The sequence below is a fragment of the Tyto alba genome, unplaced genomic scaffold (assembly GCF_018691265.1).
Source record: "Tyto alba isolate M040663 unplaced genomic scaffold, T.alba_DEE_v4.0 Super-Scaffold_41, whole genome shotgun sequence".
NCBI classification, from domain to species: Eukaryota; Metazoa; Chordata; class Aves; order Strigiformes; family Tytonidae; genus Tyto; species Tyto alba.
In genome coordinates, this window is record NW_024881317.1 from 22,256,668 (window position 1) to 22,278,531 (window position 21,864).

Consider the following 21,864-nt stretch of genomic DNA (forward strand, 5'->3'; position numbering starts at 1 on the left):
GGGGCCGGGGCGCTGCGGGGCTGGGAGCCCGGCGGCGGCCGCTCCGCCTCGCACCCCCTGGGCAGGCAGGCGTTGCCCTTTTAAGAAAGCCGGGTGCCGGCTCAGGTAGGCAGAGCCTGCGTGCAGTAGTCGCTCCTATGGCAACCCAATAGAATGGGATCGCTTCATGAATATTCCCCAGGAGCAGGAGGCTGCATGAGGAATAAGTGATGGCAGTGATGTAAGCAAGCAGTGGCTGCTGCAGGTTGCAGTTCATTGTGTTATTGGCCGGCAGGTTGAGGAGTTTGAGGCACCCGGGGCTCGAGCTTCGCTTTCCGGATGATGTCTGCCCGCCGGGAGACACGGTACATTTGCATCTCGAAGCCAACATGGCAAGGCGGCTGCTGCTGCTGCCGCCCGCCCTCGCCTTCCAGCCAGAAGTGTGTGGCTCTCCTCTAGACTTCTTGCCCAGTGCTCTGGATCTGAGCAGGCAGGGATTGCAGTAGCACTCACCAAGGGGAGACAAGCAGCAAGTAGCCAAATCGGGACAACGGAGGAGAGAGGGGGGGGCTTTTTGACTTCCTTTTTTTTTTTTTTTTTTTTTTTTTTTTTTCTCCCCCCTTCCCTTCTGGATGCAGAGCCTGTGTTTTGATGCAGAGCCTGTGGATGCCACAGTCTGGTAAGGAGATGACACGCCAGTGTCTGGTCCCTTCTGCCCCTTGAGCTGGGGGCAGGGGCCTGGGGGCAGTGACGGTTCCCCTCCTCGGGCAGAGCGGGGGGGGGGTCTCTCCCTCCAGCTGAGCAGCAGCAGCGGCAGCAGCGACCATGGACAAGCTGCCCCCCTCCATGCGCAAGAGGCTCTACAGCCTGCCCCAGCAGATAGGACCCAAGGCGTCGATCATGGACGAGGAGGAAGACAGCGACAAGGACACCCGGAGGAAAAGCATCAGGCTGAAGCCGCTGCCTTCGCCCTCTGCGGGGAGCACCCGGGCGCTCGGGGGGGACCCCGGCAGAGGGGGGGACCCCGGCCTCCTGGAGACAGAGGCAGGCGGCAAGGGCGCCAAGACCAGCACCAACGGGGACTGCCGCCGCTTCAAAGGGAGCCTGTCCTCGCTGACCAGCAGGCACCTCCACGACGCGGCCGAGGAGAAGAGGCTGATCGGCGGTGAAGGGGAGCCGGCCTCCCCCAGTGAGGACAAGAGCCCCCCCGGCAGCGGGGAGCTGGAGCAGGGACTGCCCGCGCCCCCAGCACCAGCGTCCCCCCCAGAGCCCCAGCAGCAGCCCCCCCGGGCTTGCTCCTCTAGCTCCATCAAAGTGGAAGGAGGTGGAGGGTGCGACCAGATCACCCCAGATGAGGAGCAGAGGCTGGGCCAAGCTGGTTTCATGCAGAGGCAGTTCGGGGCCATGCTCCAGCCGGGGGTCAACAAATTCTCCTTGAGGATGTTTGGCAGCCAGAAGGCCGTGGAGAGGGAGCAGGAAAGGGTTAAGTCTGCCGGGTTCTGGATCATCCATCCCTACAGCGACTTCAGGTACAATCCCCCCTTCCTGGCCCACTCGGGACTAGCTGGCCTGCCCCTTCCCCTGCCGTGCCCGGCTCAGCCCCCGCCGCCAGCGCACACCCCCCGACGTAACTTTCCTTGTTGGCTTCCTAGTGCAGAGGAGCTGGAGGACACTTCCAAGAGCTGCTCCAGTCAAACAATCGGCAGGTTTACCTTATATTTACGCTTAATTTTAGTGTCCCCACACTAGTACTAATTTTAAGTCGTGTTTTTAAACCAACAAATGTCTTCCGCTTTGGCTTTTTCTAAAGGAAAGCCTCTCCATAAGCTCTGTGTAAACGGAGAAAAACGTTCCCACCTGATGCACAACTCTAGACTAAAAGTGTGGTGTCTGCTGCCTAACTAGTCCTATACCTCCAACTCAGAACATATGGTCTGCCTGATTAATGTTTCTGTTCCTATTTTCCTGCCTCCAAGCCCTCTCCCCTCTCTTTCCCCGAGAGTTAAGGAAGGGTGTTGCTGCTGTTGCTGTTCTGTAGGGCTTCTTACTGCAGCATCGCTTCTCAGGAATTGGTATGTGCAGGGGATAGCAGCATTCATTAAGAAGGAACTTAACACCTTCAGAGTCTCACAGAGGCAGATTTTCTGGTTTGCATCTCTAGATCCTTACTTGCAAAATGAATTCACATAGCGAATAGTTAACATTGTCTTTATGAAAGGAATGGCTTGCTTTCACTCACACAGCAACCTTTCCATGAAGGTTAATAAGAAAATTAACTTGTAAGCCCCAAAGCCATTTTTTGTATAGTTCTGTATTGCAGAGGGGTTGTGTTTGGGTATTTCTGAGTAAAGTGTTTTCTATTGCACAGGTGAATTGTCCTCTGTAATATGTATGTAAAGTACTTCAATCAATAATTAATTACTTAGTGCAATCAATGGCTAAGGTTTATTGCTTCAACTTTAATTACAACTGGCTTACATCTCACATTTAAAAGCAGACAGTGGAAGAACATTATTCAAACACATGTCTATCAAACTACATGATTTTATGGAATTCTTGGACTCTTCAAGAAACCTTGCGTTATTCCCTAAAAGACAGTTAGCAAGATAACTGCAGGAAGGAGTTCTAGGGTGGATTTGGGTGCCCAAAGACAGAAGTGACAGAAACCTCTTGACACTACCTTTTAGGGATTTAGCAAGCAGTCCACACGCTTAGAGGATTCAGCACTGGCACTGAGCAGATTCCTTGATACTTGCTTGGATTAACAAATGTTGTTAGAAGGCTACGTGAATTGGAAGACTGCACTGTCGTTTAAATTCAGTGCATTCAAGTGTCCCAAGCGCACAGCTGACGGAGCATTTTGGGGGTTTCCAGTAGCTACATCATGATACATAGTCCTTGCAAATACAATTCAAACCCAAATTGGAAAGAGCACAAAATTGCCTCCCAGTTGTGACTGATCAAATAATACCTCACAAACAGAGTGAAATGTGAGAGTGATTATCTTAAAAAGAGCAAAACCAATTTCATACTCTTGGCTATAGATCTTTGTATTATTTGCCATGAGTCTGGAGTTAAAAACTAACGACTGTGCTTTCATGGGTTATTCTAGCAAGGTGTTCTCTGTGTCACACCCTCACGGAATTTTGGATTTAGTCTCTGGACTGTATTTGGATTTATGCAAAAGTAGCGTTCAGTTTGCATATCTTTTTTATATCTGTATAGTGGATTTATTCCCTTCCATCTTGATGACTGCATTTTCAGCACAGACCAACAAACTTCAGTAAAAGGATTGTAGCAGTAGCTGAGGCTTGCCCACGGTCCTAAGAGTTTATTTTTCTAAGTTTCCTAGTGAACCAGTGCTTATTCCTCAAAATGGCAGAGTAAATTATGAGGTTAGTTTTTGTTTCTGAGGTTCTTGGCTATAGGGCCACTCCTAGCCTTACACAAAGGAATGAAATATGCAGGCGAGCTTAGACTCTCCCAAACCAGACGATCACACGGACTCTGCTAACACTCAGCTGTTCGTATGCATGCAGATGTATATGAATGTATGACTCGTTAGTATTAATAATATAATCCTCCCTTGATGTAGCTTTGCATTTGTGCAGAGAAATCACAGTGACTTGGATATCTGCACCCTGGTGCGAGGCACTCTCTGCTTGGGGTCAGATGCCAGGTAGGCAGGTATCTTGCTGATTTGTGTTTCTTCTAAATTGGTGCTAGAAGCCTAGCACACAAGTATGTGCTTTCTCCCTGCTATCATATATCAACATCAGATGGGGCAGTGGTACTGATTGTACAGAGAAACATCTGAAGGGACCAGGAGGAGTTGGATGGTCAGTACGTATATTTTCTGGGGAACTTTGTTCAGCCCTGTTTCTAGGTCACTTGCAGCATATCTGTTTGAATATGAATGTCGCTTAGAGAAAACGCGTGGGCTTCTGTGAAAAATGACCTATGAACACAATGGCTGCCTGAAGGAGAAGAGTGGGAGCTTTCCCAGATTCTGTTAGGGTTTTGTATTCACTCCTTCTCTGAATGCTACTAAAGCATCTGTCTTGGAAACAACTCACATGAATATGAATAACATTTTTTGACCTCTGAAACGCAGCAGATTGTACCAAAGAGCAGATATTATAAAAATATTTGCAAGAGCTATATCGTTGACCTAAAGGACTCTATTTTCTGCTTTGCAAATTACGCAGTGCAATGCGTGATTGCTCCTTACTATAGATGGGTGCAGATTCTGAAGCATTAGGATCTTGTAAGAGGCATGAGTCTCCATTATCTTGCACTTCGCTGTCACCAAAGCTGGGCAGCAGCATTTGGTGTAGAAGTTTCAAGTTAATATTTAGACCCAGATCCTGTTTTCTGCCTTTTTGCAGAAACAAGTTTCACTCTGAGAGTGAGGTGCATCTCCAGGTGTTTTGATAGAGCTCTAGACCTCATGACTACTGAAGTTTTGAATGGAGCATTCCAGCCCTATATACTGGAGCTGGATTCTGCTGCGAAATTATATTAGTGTAATTCCTCTGACTTCATGGAATTGCTTCTCCTTTGCACTATGTGAGACGAATTCCTGTTTTAGAATAGAACAGAGGCTTTCATCATAGTCTCATTAAATTATCATTTTAGCATCTAATACGGCTAATTCCAGTGGCAAATCTATGACCCTCCGAGAGTAAAGCAAATTAATATAGATTAAGGCTCTGTTGATTTCTGCTTTTAGTCTATTGTGAGGGGAAAAGACACCAAATGACCTTTATAAAAACCAAACTGAGTGCCCCTGAGTACTTATGACTAATGCAGTGGACTAGGTCTAGAAGCACTTAAAAGCTGTTTTAGCAATTTCTAGTGAAAATAAGAATACTAGCTTCTATTCTGAGGTGCAGATGTATATGCTAGCGGCTTGAGTTTATTTGCATCTGTGGTTGATTGCACATCGGTGCAGAGCCAAACTGTATTTCCTAGATCAAGATTTATCAGCGACTTTGAAAGCTTTTTTCACTGGGTAGATAGAATTGTAATTTATTGCTTAGAGGAAGCATTGATCCAGTACAATTGGTTTAATAAAAAAATTCTGGACAAACAAAGATCTATCTAGTTTGTAGCTGACTGAAGCATATTGGTTGTAACAACTATCCAGAATTGCTTGCAAAAAAGTGTAGCATGCTGCTTTTAGAAAGGCCTGAGAACAGATACACTATCTGAAGGACCAAAATAATCCAAACAGTGGATGTAAATAGAATCGCACATTATTCACTGCCTAGTAATCTGTTAACTTCTTCACAGAAAAGAGAAGCTGCTGCCTCCTTCAAAACAGTGGAAAATGTTCCATTCAGTAACAGTCCCAACTTCAAATTTTAGAATTTTTCTTTTTACTGTTCTCCCTTATTTGTAATACTTGTCTGCAAACAGATCCCTTTTTTTTTCATTAGCTTCCTCTGCCAGAGCCTCGTGTCTGCTTGGGAACCTGGGGAGATTTCTGTGGCACCAAAAGAAATAGATGCTCAGGTGTGATGTATAAGGTAGGGGAAATTCAGAAGAACAAAATCATTCGCTCCCCTTCATGCTGCTCCAGACCTCTAAGCAGTGTCAGACTGCCTTCTCGTGGGGAACCAGTGGGATTTACTAATTGTGGTACTAAATACTGAACCAAATAGCACTGGTGGGCTTGAGCAAAAATGAGAAGGATGTGTGTTTACCTTTCCCGCTCTACTGAGTGGGACTGATTTCCAGATTGCCTCACAGTCTGTGGACTGTTTTCATTCATAAGCTTTTCACTATTTTGTTAGAAGGATAAACAATTTGTGAAGCGTCCTGCACTGCTCACTGACTTGGGCAGTTCACTTGGGTGGGTGCTGCTCTCCCTGCTCCCAGACAATAACGCCCTTTTCTTTACTTGCTGCCCAGAATGCTGCTGCTTCTGCTGGCCTCGCTTCGTGCCTATCCACACTCAGAGGCTGCCCACAGTGGCAACCTCTAATCTTGTGACACAGCCACTGCTTATAGGAAAGTAAAATGAAAGCTACCAGTTGTGTGAGCCTTATGTAGAGCAAATTGAAATTCTGGTTCAGTGAAACCTCTGCTTAGAGGGAAAGATCGGGCAAACAGTTGCATTAGTAGCAGAACCCGTGCCTGTCATTAGAAACAAACACAAAGTGCAAAGCAGGCACAGGTTCATAGGTAGACAGCTGTAAACTTGGCTGCCTTCTTTTCTTGTTCATACTTGTGGCAGCTGCCTTAAAATGGTGTGGGGACACTGCTAGCTGAGGAAGGGGGCTTTCCTGAAGTCAGATCTTGCTGTCTTTACAGCAGACAACTTTCCTGCCAATTCCTAGGGCAGTTTTGCTGGAGCAGAACGAAGGGATCCAAACAAGATCAAACAGTAATATGAGGGGTAATCCAGGTCCTGCTGAACAGCATGGATTGGATTTCTGTTGTCTTCAGTGGACTGTGAATCAGGCTGCAGGAAACGAATCATGGTTTTGTGACCATGAACTAAGGGGACTGAGCTAGTGCAGCCATACTTCCCGTGTCCACAGGCAAGTCATCCCATCCTTCATGCCCTAGTTTACATGTCAGGAGTTGGAGGATAAAAAATCCCATGCTAGACAGGTCAATGTGGGGATATAGTTTTTTTGTGTGAGACATGTTCAGTTGCTACAAAAGGCAGCATTTGAAAACAGGAAGGCCTCAGTAAGTTAAAGACCTCAGTGTATCACCACAAAATGCTTTAAGACTATAATCATATAATATTACAGTATTTTCATGTATGTTCACGTGCAGAAAATGAGATGAAGAGTATAAATAAATACTAAAGCAAGCACTGAGATTTAAGAAAGTGCTATGATTAAGATTTTCTGCATAAATTTAATTCAGGCCCTTCGTATAAATCTCTGCCAATAGGTGCACACATTATCTCTTCCACAGAAACCCATGCCTCATCAGGGATGGTTCCTTTGTGAAAAACTATTGAACATTTTCTCCATCTCTCCTTGGAAGATATTTATTATACCTTACCACCATATTTACTATATCTTATTCAAATCCTATTCTTAAAACCAGGCTAATTTCCTCATGGCCTTTTTTTTTTTTTCTTTGGCACTTACAAAATATTCAACTATAATAGCAATAAATGTTCATTTCGCTTCCTGACACCTTGGCTAGGAAACTGGTACTATCATTCCTAGTTTATAGCAAGGTGGCAGAGACTCATAGAGATTAAGGTCAAAATCATTCATTAGCTTGGTGTTGTCAATTTGAGGACCTGTTTTGCAGAGTACGTAGCATTACACAGCATACCTTATGTTCAGAGCTCTGCCACTCTGGGTGCTTAGTAAGGAATCAGACATCGCTGTGACCCGGAAGACAAGGGCACAGAGATAATGACTACCTGTTTTAAGAGTGATGGGTGCTTTGAGAGGACTGGGACATTCTGATTTGGACCATATCATAGACTAGCTTGGTGAGCAGCCAGACTGAGAAATAGGCATGCTGATCTCACCTGCCCTCTGATGTTTGTTAGTTTATCTGTTGTTAGTGCAAAAAAAAAAATAATCATAGCTATAAACAATGGCATAGTGTTCTCTTTAATCATCACCTAAGAATATTATTCTAATTACAGTTTTGGATTGAGTGATTCGCCTAACACCTCTGCAGGAACTTTTTGGCAGGGACAGAATCTCCAGGGCACCACTCATCAGCCCTAGCCATCACATCTCATTCTGCAGTTCCTTATCTCTTTTATTGCAAACCTTCCAGATTGTGCAAGAAATGAGCTCCTATAGAAAATCTCTTTCCTGCACACGTCTGCCTGAAGCCCTTACTCTCATCTTGAATGAAGCATGAATTCTATGGGAAGGACTGTTATGAATCATGTAACAACTGTAACATAATCCATATGTACACCTAACATCCATTCTGCTATTTCATAACCTGAGCTTTTGACTTCGCAGTCTGATTTTTAATACAATGCTTTTGTACAGTTGTTAAGGTTTTAAAAACAAAATCAATCCCTATCATCATCATATCTCTGGATTCATTAGCAGGTATGGATCTTTTTAAGGATATGCTGCACTGCCCTCTGCTCTGAATTAAGCAATGGCCGTAGCAGGTAGTTGCAGCAAAGGAGCGATGATGCACCAGATTCTGGGGTTACACTCCAGGCTTCAAAGGAAAGCATGCTCTGCTTATTACAAACTCTCTGCTTGTTTTCTCCCCAGTATCTAAGCACAGTGCCTTCTGCCCCACTCTCTCCAACCTGTTGTTTTCCCCATCCCTCACTTTGTGTTTCTTTCCCCACCGTCTCCATTTTCTAGGCTTCTGGTGGCGGGGTTCTTGTCCAGCCTGTTCTAGGTGCCAATATGCAACTTATCATCTGATCACTGTTTTCCTCCTTGCCTTAGTTTTCAGTAGTGCCTCTCCTGCCCCCCTGCCACGTTCCAGTTGCAGTATGTTGTGCTTGGCACTTTACTCAGTCAGTTCCCTCCCTTGCCAATGTCCATCCTTATCCTTCAAGTTTTTTTCTGGGTAGGTCTCTGCAAATTAGTTTCCTCTTCTGTATATTCTTAGTTGCTATTGTCCCCCTGACTCTTCAAACAATCTTAGTTTTCTCAGCCCTTGCTTTCCTTCCTGATGAAAGAATGGTTTATTTTGCCTAGTAATTTAAACCCCTTCCACATTATCCCTCTTTTCATCCTTGGACACAGCAAAGTTTAGGCAAACTCAACCCATTTTCTATTTTTTAAACTTGAAATATTTCAATTCATGGAGCTAAGCATTTAAAATGATGAATTAGTATAGAAGCACAATCTCCACTGCTTTAGTGTGAAACATTTTATTTGGGGGAAAGATGTGTTTTCTAAAGGTGTTTATTGGTAGACACACACAGAATCAGTGTAGGACTTTTCAGTACTTTACAAGAAGGTAAATTTAAGCTTTCAGTACAGTGTTATTCTGGTTAGCTAACTGTGCTAGTGCTTTCTGTTGCACTGAATTTTTTCTGCTGTAGAGTCACTGTTGCTGCACTGAAATCCATTTATTATGCAGATAAAAGGGTGATCTTTGTCTGGAGATAACATAGTGTCATTTTAGCTTGAAACCATTGAAATTAGTCTTTGTTTCTGATGTGTTATGAGCACCTCATTAGCAAGCCCACGAATCCCTCGTTTTTTTCTTGAAATCAACTATCTGAGCTCTCATCTCTGGCAGAGCACAGATTCTTCCTTTCTCTTATTTTTGAAAGCTGTGTTGGTGCCAAGGCAGTTGTAGGTCAATTGAGTTATTGTTGGTTCTAATTGGCACTCTAACAAGCTATTAAATCAATTTACCTGCAGATGAATGTCACTCAAAAAGAAAGGTGCCAACTCCTTTTCTGCCTTTGAGAACTTCAAAAAAATCCATTTCCACTGATAAATGTAAGGGAAAGGGAAGTGTAGGGAAGTGGCTAGTAAGAGCAGAAGATTTCACCCTTAAACGTTTATGCCACGAGGTCTCTGGCTCAACAAGGTCCAGGCTGTTCCTGTGTGTGGAGGGGTGAGACTCTTTCCAGAACTCCAGGCCAAGAGAAAGAATTAAGAAAATCACCAACTCTGACAAAGGCTCTTACATCCCTTTCCTGTTTTGTAACAGAGAATGGATTTATTACCATGTGGAGGAACCTATGTCCTCTTCTCTTCCTTTACTGGTTCTCCAGTGTCCCACACGCATTCCTGTGACTGCTGATGCAGTTGTAGTATCCACAACCATCTTTCAAATCAGGCAGCACCCAGCTGGTGACATCGTTACCTTTTTGGTGTCCAGTGATCTATAATTTAATGAGATTCACTTGCTTTGTGTTCCAGAAGAGTCAGAGTTATTATGGTGAATAGGGTTGATTTAAGTTCTGTTCTGAAACGTTTAGATAACCTCTTCCTCTAGCAGCAATACTGCGCTTCTTCTCACATTATCTGAGCATTTCTTAGTGAGACGGCTGTAAAACAGTTGCTTTTCAGCCTACAAGTCAGGACAAGGTTTCCTGACCAAGAGGCACTGCAAGTTCATCCTGGGGTCTCCAAATCAAAGCTGCTTTATATATGACAAGCAGTAAGAACTGCTCAGGAATCCTTGCTTAAGTGGGCATTTTTTGTGGTGAAGCACAAGGCAGATGAGAACACAGCTTGGCTCTGTGCAGCTCTACGGCTCTGCAGTGCTGACAGCACTAAAACCAGGGTTTTGTCAGCAGACAAAGCAGTTAGGACTCCAGAAAAAGAGAAGAGAGAGCAGATGTGTGCTGGGCTAACAAGGTGCTATTATAGAGACCTTTTTCTGCTCCTTTTCCGTGTTGAATGGTTTGCTACCTGGGAAGTCCCTTTACAAATTGAAATTATTCATTCCGTCCAGTATATTCACAGTGGCTGACATCAAATATGGTCACCCCGTGCCTAGTATTAGCACCAGACTGTAGTAAAACCAGGCTGTTAACTCCTGAAGAGATGCTGCATGCAGCGGGGGAAGACAGTGCTGCTGAGAGCAGAGCAGATGAGCATCCAAAGGGGAATTCCAAGGTCAGCTTCAGGGCCCACCACTTGGACATTATAGGGGCACAGCTGTTTCCCCAGCGATGCGCAAAAGCTAATCTCATTTGTGGTGACTCGTCCAAATGTGCTAATTAAGCATTTAAATCTCTGCCTCTTTGGATGGAGAGGTTGTCTGTGTTTATGCATCTATTGTCAAAGAGCTTAGAGGCAGGAGAGGTGCTGCAGGTTGCCAGCTGACTCTAGTGTAGAAGCTATAACTCCTTTTTTTTTATTTTTAATTTCACAGCTGTGCTCAGGGTTCTTATGACTGCCAGGAAATCAGTAGCTGTACAGTGAGTAACTCCTCATCCCTCTACACAGCTCCAATGAGAGAGTATGCAGAGGAACTCTGATGGGATTCAGTTTTCTTGGTCAGAGCTGCTGAGCACTGTTTCAGTCTGATGCTCAGTTCCACTCCCTGCATGTCTGGGGGATGGAAAACGTGGTGAAGTGCATTTGGATTTGCCTGGGTGTGGGAAAGAAATGTCATGCAAAGTTATCAGCTCTCTGGAGCTTCTGGGGGAGATAACAGCTGCATTCCAAAGACGTGGGGACTCCACATTAATAAGTCCCTTCCTCCCAGCTGTCGCTTCACCCATGATTTCAGGGCAAGGTGCTAACTCATCACAGCGCTAACATCATTGTTACCCAGTGCAATGTCTTGTCTGCAGAAGAGTTATGTGCACGCGTGCGCATGTGCGTGTCTCCAGGGGACGGGAGGACATGGAGGCCCCTAATTATCCAGCCCTGCTCCGCGTGTTCTCCCACCTCTGCCCTGCTCCCTGGCCAGGCTGGAGGGACCGTGCAGGGCCCAGGGGTGTGGGCTGAGCAAGTGCAGTGACATCCTGGAGCTCTGCGGAGAAGCAGAAGTTGCATTAGGCATAGTGAGGCAGTGCAAAGGTGACATTTCCTGGCAGTGTCAGGGTTTGGACTAGCTCTCCCAACAGTCAAAATGGTAATAGAAATGATAACGATGACTGACTCTATGCAGCTTTTTTAACAATAGCAAACCCGCTTTCATTAAGCCCAAATTCTTGATGCTTGATCTTTCCCCCTTTGCTTTAAAGCACTAATGCATGCACAGGTTATACGTCTATTAATAACAAGAGGAGTACTTTTTTCCATCCCTGGTTTCTGTGAATTGTGGGGAGGGCAGGAGAAAGGACCAGTCTAGACAACAGATCACAGCCTGTTCTCCTTGATGCCTATACAAACCATTTGTATCGTTCTTCTGTGCTCATTTAGCTGCAGATACACTTTGAATTGTAAGCAATGTATAGTGGACAGAAGGACAAACTGGAAGGCAGGTCAGGCATCTAGTTTTGATCCTGTGAGCCATCCTGCACAGAATGCTCTGTGCCTTGAATTCTCCAACTTTGAAAAAAGGGTGATGATACTGCTAGGGACCATGGAAGACGCTGTAGAACTCTAAAATATTTTAATGTAACAGAATATGCCAGAGTAGATGTCAGCAAGGGTGTGGTTAATATCTACAAGGCAGTTTCGTGAGCATTTCTTCATGATTATAATTTTCTGCGTACTGCTGTAGATTTGGTTACATCTCTTGTCCATCAGCTGTTAGGACCAGAAAAATTAGTAGATCTGTTAGGTGATTTCTGAGTAATTGGTTCCTTTTTCTTAATAAGGAAGCTGGTTACCAATGCCTGTGCAGTTCCATGTATGGTCCTATATTGTGTAGCACATTTAGAACTAGGTTGGAAAAAGATAGAAAAAAAGCCTGCACAGGGAGGGAGACAAGGTGAATTTTACCTTTTGTGCCTGTAAATGAGAATTATGTGGCCCCTGCATGGGGTTTGGAGATGCTCTAGAAAGAAAATGTTCCATTTTTTCTTCATGGGTTATGTGTATTGCAAAGTGTGCTACCTTTTTGGGGGGGAATATGTGACTTCCTGACTTTAGTAAACACTCCTGAATAAAAGGTCTGGCACAGGAGCTGGCAAGATGTTTGTCCTTTTCTGTGGTGTAGCAGCTTTAGAAACACCCTCTAAGCTTGCCGACTGTTGAATCTCTCTGATAATCTGTTGTGACTCTTGGCTTTTAGTGCAAATTTAAGATTGTGGCAGCCACTGTTAGTGTGATACACTGTGTATGCTATGGTTAGAGAGCAACTAGCCTCGTTCCCCACTTGGGTATTGGAACAAACGCCTGGGTCAAAGACGTGCTTAAATCACACTCCAGATCTGGCGGTGACAGTTGGCTCAACCCTGGCTGCTATTGGAAAGTCTCTGGTCCTCAGTTTTTCAAAACCTCATGTAAAGTTACATTGTTTGGAGTTTATCTCGGTGTATTCCTGTTACGACTGGGCTCCTGTGCTGTCTCTTTGCAGCACAGGCACTCCACTCTTGTCTACCCTTGATCCATCACCCAAACAGGGAAAATTCCTCTGGCTTCTCGTTGTCTACGTATATTGATTGAAAGTTGGGCCAAGGCCTTCCAGCCAAGGTCAGCTCTGCTGGTTGCGTGCTCCTTTTGCAGCACAAACAGGATTAGGCAAACAGTGGCAGATGTGGGTATGGCCTAGGGCTCTTGCTTTTGAACAGGGGATCCAGGAGCCTCATCTGCAAGTAAATTCATACAGCAAAATCTGCACTGCAGACAAAAAAAGATTTGCCTTGACATCATCTGCCCTGCTCTGAGGTCCGCAGTCAGTCAGGAGAACAGTGCACAGCTCCCAGCCTCAGTAACTCAGTAGAATTAAGGCTAAGCTTCATCGTGAGCTAACGCAAGCTGTTTCTACCCCAAATAACTGGCTGCTGGATGGCTTTGTGTCTGTCTAAGCATTCCTGCTCGTGGGTGGATGTGTTATGTGTGTGTGAATGAGTCTGCTTCAGAAATTAATACATAACATCGGGGGTGCAGCTAATAATACAATATGTCGTGAGTGTTGTGGATGTGAGAAGCGTAAAACAGAGCTGAGCATGTCAAACATCTATACAAAGATCGCTCTCCCTGGTACCACAGGATGGTGATTCCCATGTCCAGACTACCACTACCTCTTTTTTGCTCATCCTTCTACCCTAAACCACCTCAGATATCTTTCCTGTCCTGTTTCCTATAGCCTAAATGTAAAAGCAGGAAACAAAAAAGCAGTGAAATTTCTCAAAAGCTCTGTCCCCCAATTGGCACAACCCTCTTTGCAGGGCAGAGCACCTCATGGTGAATAGGAAATGACAGAGGTGTCGGCTTGTCTGTGGAGATGAAAGACAATGCCTATCCATGAGCGTAGCTGTTGGAGACACTGAGGTATAGAAGTCATCCATGACTTGGGGAGTCGGGAGATGTAACCCCTCTGGGACTTGGCTGCTGTTATAGGGTATTATTTTCACAAGGCTGAGCTGTTCTTAAACACTTCCTCTAGTGTAATCATCACACACACATTTTCTCAGTAATGGCAGGCCATCAGCATTTCTTTCCAGTCTTCTTAGATAAGATGTACAGAGACAAGCTGTGAAAGAGCTGAACAAGATGCCTTGACGTTAGTCATTCACATTTCCTCAGCTTGGCCCACGGATAAGCTTTAGGCCTTGCTTTCCGTACACATCCTTGTGGCTGAGTTTCAGGGAAAGAGCACTTCTTTCAAGTAAGGGCAGGTAAGGGGAAACTTGTGCCTGCCCCAAACTTGGGTACGAAGATGTGCAGTCCAATTAGGGAAGAAGACACATGGTTGGCTGTACCTCTGGTTGTAATGGTTCAAGGTGGAGCACGGCTTTCTGACAGCTGATCACAAGAGGAGGGGAGAGAATTCTTCACAAGCTCTTTGAAGACTCAAACCCAGGACACTTGGTTTTCAAAGGCAATATCTATATGGTCCTGGTTAGCTCAGAAAGCAGAAGGGAGGGTATTCCAAACAATACAAATTGTATTTGTAGTAATACAAACTACCCTGATCATTCAAAACCCATGGCTGTTGACAGAGCAGACTACTAGCCTTTAGAGGCAACCAGACAACACTGTGAGTAATTTTGGTCCAGTGGAAATGGTGTGCTTCAGCTTTATTCGTACCCTGCCCTGAAGCAGTAGTTGTATGTTGTTCTGTTGTGTACTGCCCAACTGCTGCATTTCACCTCAGCACTAGCCTTGCTACAGCGCTGGGTAAAATTATTTCTCCGCACACTGGGGTTCCTGTGGATGGAGAAGGATAGACCACCATGTCTTTGAAATTAGTTTTTATCAGCAGACGTATGGAGTGAAATTCCTCGGTGAGAATCCATTGCAGCTAGTGGGGGTGACACTGGAGCTACTTGTGGCCTGTCTCTTGTATACATACCTCTGAGGCACATACGGGCACTGTGTCTAGCACTGTCTGAGACCTGCTAATATTGCACTACAGTGAGAGATACCAGATTACATTCACATTTTGATGTTTGTGGAATGGCTCTTCAAAGCAGGATTAGCGAGGCTAGTTCTCTGTTGCTACAGTGTAAGTATTTTAGAGCACTGAATTTTCTGCTCTTCACCCAGAAAATAGCTATTTCTGATTCAGTGATGTCTGTCATAAAGGAGATCCCTAATTTACAATCTGAATATCTAATGAGCTAAAATGTTTTTGGATATACTTGAGAGCAGAGCTAATCTTCTGTCTGCTTTTCCTGGACTCCAGACTTCCTTCTGCTGTTCCCCACTGGAGCCAGGGAGTGCTAAGTATGTTGGTTTGAGTAACTTGCTGAGATTTTTTCCAGGTACCCTCATCACTGAACCATCTTTATACTTCACTTTCTCAGCCTTCCTGTGATCTATTGAGTGCCAGCCAGTTGGGCTGAGTCATATCACATGTATTTCTGCTGGGATGAATTTGAAAGAACACAGAGGAAAACCCTGGCTTTTGCCTTACTACTAGGTTTACTTAAGCAGAAGGACTAAATTAACTAAAAAAAGAAAAACACAGAAATTATGTAATCAAGCATTATTGAAGTGCACGAGTTCCCAGCTAATTTATATAATATGCTAGCACCTCCCCGTTCCTGATGAAATCAAAGGTTAAGTCAGTGCCTGCTGCAGTGGCCTTGAAATTGGGTTCTGTATGTGTAGAAGCAAAAAAGCTGCAAGTATATTTCATGTTTTAGAGAAGAGGGCCTTTGAGAGTGCATTCTTGCGTTGCTTCTTGGAAAGCCTGGAATTCCTTGAGACATTGCTGCCACCCGAGGTATCCAAAACAGGGCAGGGAACAGACTTGCCTCTAGGCACCGCAAGCAAAGGATAAGACATCTTTTAAGACAGAAAATGTAAAAGTCTGGAATAGCCTTTTGTGGCTCTAACATTTAGTACCCAGAGCATGTTTAAGTTCTTTCAGAGTTTCTTCTTCCAGTCTCAGAACCAGAAGTACAACTTTCTAGATTGGTGAGGAGGTCTGTGGCATCTGCAGAGTGCCATTGCCCATCTTGCGGTTTTGTGCGTTTCTGTGGGCTTCAGGCATGAATAGACCCTGCCCTCACCAAAAGAGGCAGAAGAAAATAGAGCTCTGTGATGAGTTCCTGCCTTGAAGTAAGGGGATTTAAAATTTAAAATGGGTAGATTTAAAATATACAGCTACACCTCATCTGTCAGTGGTACCTGCACCATAAATAGGCAGGAAAGTGCTTGAATATCACTCCCTTGGAATAGATGCCTGCTCCGCTCTCCTTTCAGTAATTGTTTACTCTGTCAACAAAACTGCTTGCGTGTTTCAGTTGCACCTGAAGTCTGTTTAATTATATTGGTCATACGTCCAAAAATCTTTAAAGAGAATGTTATTTCACATTCACTTTGTAGCATGTCTGAGCCCTGATGCTGAAGTGCAAATACAGAGGTTTTTTTCATTATTTATTGGGTTTTCATGACTATCGTATCTGCACTGTCCCAGCTGTCTGTAGAAATAGCTTTGTAATATTTCTGTGAAATAGCAAGGATATATATTCCCCTTTTATGTCTGGAAAACTAATATACAGGGAAACTATATTAATTTCTAGCGAGTTGCTCACGGAACCTGAACTTGAGTTGCATAGACAGCACAAGTAGTTCCTTAGTGGCAGGACTGTCATACCTTTTTCTGCAGTGTCCCTCCAGGTAGGATGGAAACTGGTAGGCTGGAGCCTCCTTGTTATATATTGATGGAAAATGGGCTGCATCAATCTGAATATATTTCTGAAACAACTTGTTTCTGGCAGGTTGTTCATTCTAAAAATATATTTATTTCTAATTGCTGAGCAGAATGCTTAATGAATTCTTCCTTCCCAAGAACAATTAATCAAAGAAATGATTTAGGGCTGGCACTTGCTCCCCCAGGGCTCAATGGCTGTGTTCCATTCACTTAAATAGAGCAGATCAAGTCCAGCCCATACTGGAAAAGATTTATCTAAGCATTTTTAAATGGTGCCCATCACTATTTGTCTCGATGTCTCTGGCAGAAAAGTATTATATGTTTTGGAGGAGCAGCACTGGACATTATAGTAGAATTACAGCAAGCTGCTGTGTTTTGTATATTTTTGAAGAGAGTTGCTATGCAAACTCTCATTGATTGTAATGGGATTGAGAATGGTGAGGAAAGAAGGGGCTGCAGTTACAACTTGCTCCAGAAGGTTTCTTACCTGGAACAAATGGCTAGAGTGGACTGTGTGGGTCACTGAGACCCTGCAACATGGATTAGAGCTTTGATAAAGCAGAATCCCCCACACACCACGAAGATGCCCCCTTTCTACCAAGGATCAAAAGTCAGAAATTTGCAGCGTGCCCTGGAAAGAGCAGGAGAGATCCATCAACATCCTGCACCTTGGCAAAAGCCAGATATGTGTTAAGTGAAAATGCCCAGATCCCCTAGCACCTGCTTCCTTTCCAGGAGTGTTATGTAGCACGCGCCATGCCACACAGGAACATGAAAAGCCAAAATGGCTCCTACAATTCTGACATGAGGGGAAAGGCCTTATATGCCCTGGATGTGGCCACTGAATATAACTGGTGATTCAGAGAATCCTCTTTGGGCAAGTGTGTCTGTCTGACAGGATCCTTCCTAGGGGAGAATATATTTTAAATGTCCAGTTCCTGAGTTTTTCATCCTTCTACCTCAGAGTATGCACCAAGTCCTCCTCATTTTTCCCCCAAGTCTCCTGCCACCCTTAAGCTTCTTATGGGTTTCCTCATTTCAGTCAGTTCAATGCAGAACTATTTGTGGAGGCAACAAATACTCTTTTTTCTCAGAAACTGAAAAGGGCTTTGGAGCCCAGTGGCTCCTTGCATGAGGAACTGCCTTTCTGTGGAGCTGAAGTGCTAAGTTGTGAGCTGAGTTGAGTGGCCTTAAGACACTCAAGTGGATGTCAGGATTCCTGGTCCCTCTTCTCCTTTCTGCTGTGGACCTGCATGTGAGTGAGGCACTCGGGAAATAACTGCCTCCCCGTGCCTCAGTTTCCCCATCTGGCAGATGCTGACAGTGAGACTCAGCCACTTAACATAAAGTGCTTTGAGGTCAAAAGGAAGAAACCTCTTGTGAGCTACATACTGTTTCAGTACATGCAGTAATTAATTCAGCATCCGATGTTTGGAGGGGATAGTGGATTCACGTGGATGCCTTAGATAAGCATAGCCTTAGTACGGTATGTTACTTCTGAGACCTAAAATAATCAGAGGCAATTGAACTTTTTTTTTTCCTTAATTGCTTCATTTTTAGAAGGTGATTCATCTCTTGTCTGGGGTCTCCGATACCTGAATAGCCCCAAGATCCCAGCAGCATTAGTCTTTTAGAGGATTCATTGTGCTCCAATCCAGCTTGAATAACTCATTGCAAACAAGAGTCTGATGTTAGCAGCAGGAGAGTTGGGGAGGAAAAATATTTTCTGCTTTTGAAACTGAAACGTACATAGTCACTACCTCATTATCATTTTAGATGTCTTACTCCCTTCCACCCCCATCTTCTCTTCCCCACAGAAAGAGGCTTATGGCTGGCACATCATGCTAATGCTTGCCTGAAACAGTGATGCCAGCATTAACATTTCCCACCAGGGCCGAAAGTAATGATGTAAATCAGTGTTCTTCTGTCGATTCCCATGAAGTGATACTGATCGCTAAGAGCTGATGTTTGGAAACAGTACAAAATATGCACTCTATCCATCCCAATTCGTGGTGCTTACACATTTGCTCCTTTGGCGCTTCCTCAGCCTCTAACTCTGGAAGCCATACTTCTGTTCACAGGGTAGGCAGAAAATCTGCACTAGAGTTGCCATCCCTGTTGGCCAACATGTTTTTAACCCAGAAGCAATAACTGTTAAAGAAGGTATTTGACTCGGGAGCATAAGTCAGGAATGAGCTCTCTTCCACATCTTCATAGCCCTGTGCTGTGTAACCACCAGGTCTGTGGTGAAGTGTCTTTGTCAGGGATGAAAGCTATGTACAGGCAACATGTTCTGTTGCTCTGGTTTTCCCTCCCCAGTGAGCTTGTGACTTAGGAAGTTTTGAGCCTTTAGAGTAACAGAACTTTGAATATGATCATTCCAACAGACTATTGGAAAATGCCGGACTACTTTCTATTACCTCTTTCTGGCAGCTTTTTGGATTCCCATCCTGCCATTAAGCGGGAAAGAGGTTGAACTTTTTCTCCCTGCTCCATCTGGCATACCCAGGGCTCACGCAGAGTGGTAGGAATAAGCATGCACGGGTGCTGAAGTCTGGCAGATGCTGTTGCTTGTCTCAGACATAAATCCTAGTAACTTTAAAAGTTGAAGAGAGAATGTGAGAGAGCATGTGTGCCTTATCCTCCAAGCAGAGATGTACCTCACTGAATCAGTTGCTTCATATAGCTGAACGACAGCCACATCAGGTTCAGGTTTGATCCATCCTCAGGCACAGGGAGCTCTTCCTCTGTTTTTTGGTCTTTCATCGTAAGGTAACTGGATGTAAATGGCCAGCTACCCAGCTAAATGACATACATAGTTGTTTCTAAGGCTGATTAAGCCCACTGGTGACCTGCTGCAGAGGTGGTTGTCCTGGCGGTGCATGGTTCAAAGGTTATGGTGAGTACCCCAAACCTGGGTCTCTAGGAGCCTCTGTGAGAGCCTAGATCTTGTAATAAGAGACCTTCTGTTTCACCCTGCTTTCCATTTGTGGAGACTGGAGTCGTGATTCCTAATCAACACGAAGATGTGGCACGGCAATACCTAGGAGGAACATTTTTAGCATCTCAGATGGCTAGAAGTCTTTTTCTCAGCCTGGCAAATGACTTAGCTATCTGCTGCATGCGTTTGACACCTCTTTGTGGATTACTGCAGAGCATGAGGGCATAAATTTCTCAACCCAAAGCAAAACAACAGCTAGCAGAAACCAGAGCAATGTCCCCACCACTGTCCCCCGTTTTATAAGCTGTGATTCTTATCTAGTTATGTGACTCACATCATCTGTCTGCTCTATTTCAGTGTTTCCTTTTAGTAAATTTGGGTTCCTAGTGGTGAGGGTGACCTCTTTATCTCATGTAAATTCGTATTGTGTCCAGAGAGACATGTCAATACAAAATAGTTAAGAATCCAGCCTGTCATCCTTGTAATTTACCAAGAAGATAAATTGGTGGAAGAATCCTATTCCATCAGTTGGTGTCATATGACCTCTGCCACTCTTGCAGTGGCATTTACTCTGAACTAATATACAGATGTACATGTATCTATATCATCTATACAGATGTAAAGTCTGTACCTGCAGCACTGAACGCTTTAAGTATGAGCTGCTGTTAATACTTTGACAAGGTGAAAGATCAGATTCAGAGAAGTAGGCTTTGAAATCTCTACCTGTTTGTTTCTGAGAAATTGGAATTTGGGCACTCTGAAAGAAGATACAGTCGCTTCCCTTCATATGCTTGGGTACAAATCAACCCCTTGGCCCAATATCGCTGCTTTTTGAGACAATTCAGTACTCCCTAGTGCCGACCCACCTTTCTAACAGCCTGCCTGAACATCTGAATTTGACTCATGCCAGATGTTGGATATGGGCCAGGGCCTGAACTTCATAATGTCACAACTTATGCATGTCCTTAGGCTTTAGTCCTTCACATTCCACAGCATATTCATGGTGACTTGGAAGCTGCAGCACTTATCGATCTATCTGCTCTCTGCAACAACATATGGCACGTTTCCATGGCAATAGGTCCCCCTAAAGGGGCTTCCTTCCTTTCCTCCGTATATTGGTCTTTTTCATTATTAAATCATCACAGATAAATGCACACAGAGAAGGGTCAACGTCTAGATCAATGGACAGCAAACAAAGAGGAACTTTTCCATATTCATACAAGTGAGAGATTTCAGAAGATCAAACAATGCAGAATTGCCGGGCCCTTAGCATGTAAGTCTCATACATAATGTATTCAGGGAGCTCTGTGAAATCAATACACATCTAACACCTTGAAAACCTTTGGGATTCAGCATGGAGGGGCGGTGCAGAGGAGGGAGGAATCAAGAAATATTGATGAGTGCAGTAGGGTGGGATACGAAGAGAGGGTTAAGCTTTCTGGCCCGGGCTTTCTGCCATGAGCGCAGTTTGGGTTAAATGCTATGAACAGAAAATTGTACTTAATTCTTTAACTCTGGGAGGATGTGGTGTTGCAGGTTGTTTCTGATGAAGTTGATGGGACAGCCACGGAGTGGAACACTTCTTATGCAGTGATGTGGCTCTGCAGGAGGCAATCCTAGATCACCAGTGGCTCGTGTGCAATCTGCCTGTGCCTTTCCTCAGCAGGGAGCCCGAAATGGCCTAACGTCCCACCAGTAGAGAGGGGAGTCCCTCTGACAGGTTAGAGTTTGGTTTGCCAGTGGTTGCACTGACCTGGTTTCCTTCTAGAGGAAACTTGTGCTTATAAGTCTCCCACTGAATCTGTACCATATTATCTTCCCAGTGGTGTCTCCAGCCACTGCTGCAATGAATTTCCACTGCAGAACAATTTATATCTTTGATCCACCTCAGTGGTGCTATGAGAACAACAATAAATTGTCTAGGTTCAGTGTGTAAATGTTCTTCCTTTGGGCCTTCAGGAAGTGAGGGAATAATCTTTCCTACAAGTAGTACCCACAAAGACTTCACTGATTTTGCAGCTTGTTACAGGGAAATTCTCCGTGAGCTAGTAATATTTATGTCCAGGCAAATAAGAAAATATTACTAAAGCTGGTTTTATTTGGAAATGGGTTGTGTGCTCTGTTGGCCTCCATACTCCAAATTTAGAGCCGGAACAAATGAAGTCTCTTGTGGCTATCTCTGTTTCTGTGTGTGCGTTCCCCAAAGGGGGAAATTAAATCTTGTTTATTTTTACCTTTCTGGGAAGATTGGGTTCTCAGTGTAGATTTAAGATATGGTTTAATTT

The 21,864-nt window shown here is 44.4% G+C and overlaps 1 protein-coding gene across 1 annotated transcript in view; it reads left to right on the forward strand.

Annotated features, from left to right (window-relative positions):
* The first annotated feature begins 226 nt into the window (after positions 1-226).
* The window catches only part of HCN4 (hyperpolarization activated cyclic nucleotide gated potassium channel 4), a 104,116-nt gene continuing 82,478 nt past the window's right edge, over positions 227-21,864 (forward strand). The window contains exon 1 of the mRNA XM_032990132.2: positions 227-1,508. Coding sequence (XP_032846023.2) covers positions 805-1,508 — 704 coding nt within the window. The 5' untranslated portion in view covers positions 227-804. The remainder of the gene's footprint in view (positions 1,509-21,864) is intronic.